The sequence below is a fragment of the Rhopilema esculentum genome, chromosome 6 (assembly GCF_057945365.1).
Source record: "Rhopilema esculentum isolate cy_ngs chromosome 6, ASM5794536v1, whole genome shotgun sequence".
Taxonomy (NCBI): domain Eukaryota; kingdom Metazoa; phylum Cnidaria; class Scyphozoa; order Rhizostomeae; family Rhizostomatidae; genus Rhopilema; species Rhopilema esculentum.
In genome coordinates this window covers 2,616,665-2,623,005 of record NC_142820.1, presented here as the reverse complement: position 1 = coordinate 2,623,005, position 6,341 = coordinate 2,616,665, and the positions used below count along the sequence as shown (strand labels likewise).

The window sequence follows — 6,341 nt, the reverse complement described above, 5'->3', positions numbered from 1 at the left end:
CTATGTCACGAAATAAAATTTTCAAAATAAATTAAATTGAAAGAATATACTAATATTTCGCCCCGGCACACAGGGCTTCATCAGAGTGAATTAGAAGAAACCCGACGAGGTAGCATCTAATTGAAATACCCCCAAGTTGTAGTGTTATTTTCCTAAAGTGGCAAATTTAGTAGCCATTGGGGAAAACCCTCAAAATAACCGGACCCCCTGTCAGGCCGTAAATAAGAGTCCCCCGGGGGCTATCATGTCAGGGACCGCAGCTTGACCTTAACAGTAAAGGGACCAAAAAGTTTAGTTGCCACCGACATGTGCAGTCGCCATCTTTCCTTTCCCCCTCTTTTGTTGGTGCTAATTAATTCAAGGCTCCAAGCCTGAAAGATTAAAAAAACAGCAATTGCCTCTTCATACAACATCATTTAATTAACCATTTAACTTTTACATTCGTCCCATGGTGACGTAAATGGTCAAAAAAGGACTGGAAAGACTGTTATTTCGAGCATGCGCCGATTGTAATGCTGAATGTGTTTGGCAATCGGTTAATTTACGCTTCGGTAAAAATTTAAGTTTTATAAGAACGACTGAATAAAAGGTGGTTTTGATTGAAGAATTGTTTAGGGCGGAAGCCAAGGATGCTGTGTGGCCTTTCGAACTTCTGAGCACACGTTTGAAGGAGACAGCATTTGTCAATAGGCCCGAAAGCCTCTCAACAAATTGGGCCTAGCAACGATATCAGAATGAGTAGCAGGGAAGGATCTACATCGGAAGAAAGTAGTAGACGAGCTGACAGCGCGTCGAAGTCAAAGGTAAACCATTATCTGTCAGATTTCTTCGTTTTTATCATGGCCTGCTTTCTTTTATTGAGTACGACACTGCATTGAACAAGGCACGTAAATTTAATATTTCGCAATTGACTGTTGCGAATGAACGTCACAGACAAAAAATTTAGTCGCACAATTCCCTCACCGACCGAGAATTGAGCAGGACATTGAGAATTGAAACAAACGACAAACAGACTTATTGCAGAGCTTTTTTTCTATTTGTCTCATTTTCTGAAACGTATCGTATCATTTTTAACGCTAATGTTTAATTCTTCACAAAAATCACTGTCTGTTGAGAACTTCCCAGTTTTAAATTTTATTGGGAATGATTCCTACCTGAGTCACATTACACTGGTATAGTTTCAGTGGGCAAAATATTAATGTTGAAATGGGATGGCTTTGATGTCTGCCACTGTTTGTTGATCCAAAGTAATCAATTGAAGAGAATCAACAGATATGAAAAACGGAACAGATGCAAAGCTAACTTTATCCACATATTCTGATAGGTCATATATTATAATAAAACATTTTCAAGTTTGTTGCGTTTTTGAGGTTGCTCTAATTATTACATTTTATGTCACTAACTACACAAATTATCATAAAAGCTTAAAATGGCCAACCCTTACCTGTCCCAAAGTTGGAATTCTCATGTCTTCTTTTACCTGATTTCTCAGAGAGAATTTCTTGGAAGTAAAAAATACAGGTTAATTCTACATCTAAAAATTTTCTTTGAAATCATATGTGAAACTTTTCTAAAACTTTTCTAAAACTTGATTTAGAAAATGTATAGGCCAAATATAGCATTCTACCTCCATCATCAACCCCCTGAATAAAATTGTTTTACCTTTGGTGCATTCTCCAAAACTATTGTCTGGAATATAAGTTACTGACATGAAACAATAACCTAACAATACTGCAGCAGCAAGATAAGTTTGCTGTCAAATTGACTACAAAATTCATCTAGTCATAGGGTATGCTTCTGTATTTTTTAGATATTCCCTGTCAAGTAAGATGTTTCAATGAAAACAGAAGCTTTTTGCTTTACTTGTTTTGTCATTGTGAATATATGTGCAAATCCCTTTCAACAACCATTCCTTGAATACTTTTAGGTGAATCTGAGATTAATTATGGTCAGTGGGAAAACAGCAGACTTTGTTTTCAAGAACACAACATCAGCTGGAGAGGTTGCTGAATATGTTTATAACAACTGGCCAGAAGGTACAATGGAAAATTCTTGTTTAAAAATTCTCTAATCAATGACTCTTTTGTCATTTTAGCATTAGTTCAGCTTACTATTAAACATCTCATTTTCTATTTAACATTTTTGTGTTGGCATTTCTCAGGAAAGGTGTGAAAACGCATGTAAACACCCTGACCTATGGATTGTTTGAGTCTTTAGCAACCATGTAACACAAACCCAGCAACAACAGTAAAAACTTCATTTGTGATGCATTCACAGCACATAAGGAAGCAGTTGTCATTTAAAGCAAGTTATTTATATATAATATCACAAAAAAGAAGGTTCAACCATTGCCAAAAATTTAAAGAATTGCAGGTTACTAATTTGATTAAACTTCCCAATTCACTCTAAATTCCTTGCTGCATGACCACCTTCCTTGAAGTTTCATAGAAATTATGTGGGGGGGGGGGGGGCTTATAAGGGAGATTGGTGATTTGTGGGTTTTGTGTTCTAAGATTCATGTTCTTTGATTACATTTTCTCATGCTTCAAAAATAGATAGCACCACTTCAAAAGTTATTAAATGTGTTTGAGATGTATTTATAGTTTCCATGTAGACAGAAATGATCACACACTTCCACATGCCTGGACGGATTCAGATGTGTGATGGTTAGCATTCCTTCAGTTTTTCCCCATGAAAGCCTGTTTTGTGCTTAGTTATCTTGGATATGGTAGTTATATTTTTGTTTGCCTTGGTGTGTTGTTGTGACTTATTTGCAATTTTATGCTTGTAGCTTGGGCAGATGAGAAAGATAATGTTTCAAATCATCAGGTGTTGAGGTTGATATACCAAGGGCGTTTTCTTCATGAAAATGTTACTTTTTCAGGTTTGCAAATTTAAGCTATATTTAATTTTTCAACTGTAGGCCTTGTTTGTGCCTTTTCTTGCTATTTTAAATTTTTTGAATTTTTAAAAATAAAGCCCAATTCAGATTCCGTTTGGCTAGTATTGAATGACTGTTCTTTTTTATTAAGTGATCTACATTATAAACATTTGTGTCTATTTCCATATGGAAATAAAATAGTGTGGTATGATGACAACAACATTCCCTTTGATGAAATCATTTAAAATTAACAATTAACATTATGTTAATTAAACCAAAGTTTGGAAATTTCATCTCAGGTGCTTTGTTTTTTGTAATCACCTTGCAGGACCTCTGTTCATGGAGTTTAGAATACCTTCTCAGGTAATCATCTATAGGTGATAAGTTGATTGAGTGCCTTTGAAGGCATAGTTCTGCAATTGACATTTTATCTCTGTTAAAGTTGTATCATAAAATACAAGCTAAGCAAGATGAAATTGCAGTTTGTCATCAAAAGAGGTATTTTTGGCAAATATTCAACAAGTCTTCTCATAAACAGACAAGTTCAACCAGGTAACAATGTGATTTTTGTTTCAGCGCTGAACCTTCCATCAGGAAAAAGGACTGTGATGCATCTTGTACCAAGGGAAAAACTACCCCCTCTGTCATCTGATGGTAAGAAATCACGCTAATAGAAGTCATTATTAATATATGTAATATAATACTTTTATAAAATGTTTTGTTTCATTAGTAGTTAACAAAATCTGTTGCACATCCTGCTGTGATGCATATGTCTGGGGTGCATGGAATGATTTGCGATAAATACCCAGACCCAAAGACCTTGTCAATTTTAAAACAAAACAACAAACAAATAAAAAAACAAATAAATAAATAAATTTTCCATCGTTAATTTTTAAAATAAACGATCATCATAAAAATTTGCTTTCCACCATCAAGATCCCAGTCAATGGTCTTAGTCACCATATATTTTTTATCTACAGGTCTAAAAAAATTAAGTACAATCATACTATTGTACCTAAAGGTTAAGTTTTCTTGTGTAAAAATATAGTAACAGGTATGTATACATACAGGAAAACCACCAAGAAAAATACTGTTTGCAAACTTGCATATTAAATTTTCAATATTTTTTAGAAAGGTCTGAATGACAAATGTGTTTTACAAGCAAATATTTTCTGCAAAGGAGACTTTATAACAGGCAAAATTTTTTTAAAGAAAGACAGTCTCATGCCTATTGACTCCAAGTCTCTTATTTTGAATAGGGTACCACTTAAATCAGCAGTCACAATAGGCATAGCCACCATTTCACAAAGATAACATTTGATATTTGACTTTTCTCTGGTTTATGATTTTGTAAATAGGTTTTTTGCGCTATCAATTTAAGCTTATCAGTTTGTTGTTTTATGCAAAACCTGGTTGATAAATATGTATTTTCACACTTTGTTTTGCTGTGTCTCAGACTAGTCATAAACTAGACATAATTGGTTTGTAGTCTGCATGAAAGGACATCTTCCGAATTTTTTTGTTCATAAGCTTGAGGTTGCCATCCCCTCCTCCCAGCTGCATGTACTCCTCCTCCTAGCTGCATGTACTAGAGACCTTTTCATTAAAATAAAACATGTTTTCTATCTAAAATTTGTTTTTTTCCAGATAACAAGACAAACGAGAAAGTTTCTGAGAGCAGTTGCTGCTGTACCATTGTATAGTTAGGTATTGTCACCATTTAGTTGTTTGAATTTGTAAATGTAGTAAATATGTTGATAATTTGTTTTTGTCTTGTATATAGTAGAACAATTAGTTGTTTTAGATGCCTCATTTTTATTCATCCGTATTTTGGGAATGTGGTAGATAATTTTGAGTTGTTTAACCTATTATTAAAAAACTTGCAAGCCTATGTTAAAGGTAATAGAAATTGCATTTTTCCACAAAGCTGTTTGGTAAATTCCATGGTGAATCCAAGTTTGAATCATATTTTTATGAACAAAAATTTAATTAAGATGTATTTTCTTTTTCACTATGGTTTGTAGTAGTTTAATTCCAGTTTTAAATTTTCACTAAAAGCTTTTGTCATTTCAATATGACCATGGTTTTCATGTAATGAAGCAGGCACTTCACCAGCAGCAATTTGGTAACTTGCAATTTGAAATCAAATTTTTTAATCTTGCAACATTGACACTAGGCATAATGATAATATTAATATCATAAGTTGATCAGTTCTTTCATAAATACATAATCGATAGTTTCCATGTTTTGTTAATTTGGTTTCCTGTAAACTAAAAGCAGCTGGCCAAAAACCTTGGAGTTGTATATCTCAAAATGCTTAAATCATTACAATGATTTGCAACTTGTTTGTTCCAGCACTACGGAAAGGGTCCTTTTATATTTTTCATTGGCTAAATCAAAGGTTGAAATATCCAATGTGACCTTTGGGGAACAAGTTGGAAAAAGCACAGTGTCCTTGTTCATCCTTGTATTTGATCACATACCAAAAAGGCATGTCACCAATGCCAGTTTCAACCTTGAAAATTGCAACTGACTTGTAGCTTGTAGCTTCCATTTTTGGCATTTACCAGGACTTTCCAGGCTTTACCAGATTTTTCCCATTTTCAGTTTGATTCCCCTTATCTATAATTGGCTGGAAATGGGAATGTTCTGTTGTACTCTTTGTCCAGAAAATGAAGGGAAGAATCAGAATAGCTTTTTTGCCCCCTATCAAAGCTTTTCTTCCTTCCTCAGCCCCTACTTATGAACAAGGCTTTAAATATATTGTGATGTAATCCAAGTGATAAGGTTCTGTGATCACTGAATGTTGATGCTGTTAGAAAAGTAGACCAACTATAATATGTACGCAAGGGTGTACTAGCCTAGCAAGGAAAGCAAAGGAGACATCATAGCGATAAGAAGGTTGGTGCCCGAGAAAGCAAATCTGCAATAGGATGCTGCAAAAGCCAATGACAATGGCTTTTTTCAAATTTATTTTCAACAGGGGGCATTTTCCAACATCCCAAGGGGTCATGGCAGAGGTGAGTTGAGCAACAGCCATCATCTAGTCTCACTCTACCCCCCCCCCCAAAAAACCCTTCTTGTTGCCTAGGCTATACTCCTGTGTGTGTTCTAAAAATTAGCAAAATCATATGCATTGTCAAAACCTGTATCACATTTAAATTTTTTGTACTTATTAAAGAACTGTTGAATTCATGTGTGTCTTTTTATTGCCCAATTTCAAGGTTTTTGCATGAAAGCTTTGGGACTGCAAATCATTGTATTGTTCTCAGATAGTTGTGACCATAGTGAGACCATGTGATTTGAAGGTCAAAAGTGCAAGGACAACAGTATGAAAAGATTCCTCTTGGATCAATAATATTGGCCTTAAAATTGAGGTTTCTGCTTTCCTGCTCATCAAAAGGTTAAGTATGTATAACTGCAAAGGGGCAGTAAGAAGTGAGATATATACATTCTGTGT

General features: G+C 34.6%; 1 protein-coding gene across 1 annotated transcript; it reads left to right on the top strand.

The window, feature by feature from the left end:
• Positions 1-490: 490 nt before the first annotated feature.
• Positions 491-6,076, top strand: LOC135686237 (ubiquitin-like protein 3). Its single transcript, XM_065202434.2, has 5 exons — positions 491-803; positions 1,928-2,036; positions 2,792-2,884; positions 3,458-3,535; positions 4,529-6,076. The coding sequence occupies exons 1-5, from the start codon at positions 735-737 to the stop codon at positions 4,582-4,584; spliced, it is 405 nt and encodes a 134-aa protein (XP_065058506.1). The 5' UTR covers positions 491-734; the 3' UTR covers positions 4,585-6,076.
• The last annotated feature ends 265 nt before the right edge of the window (positions 6,077-6,341 follow it).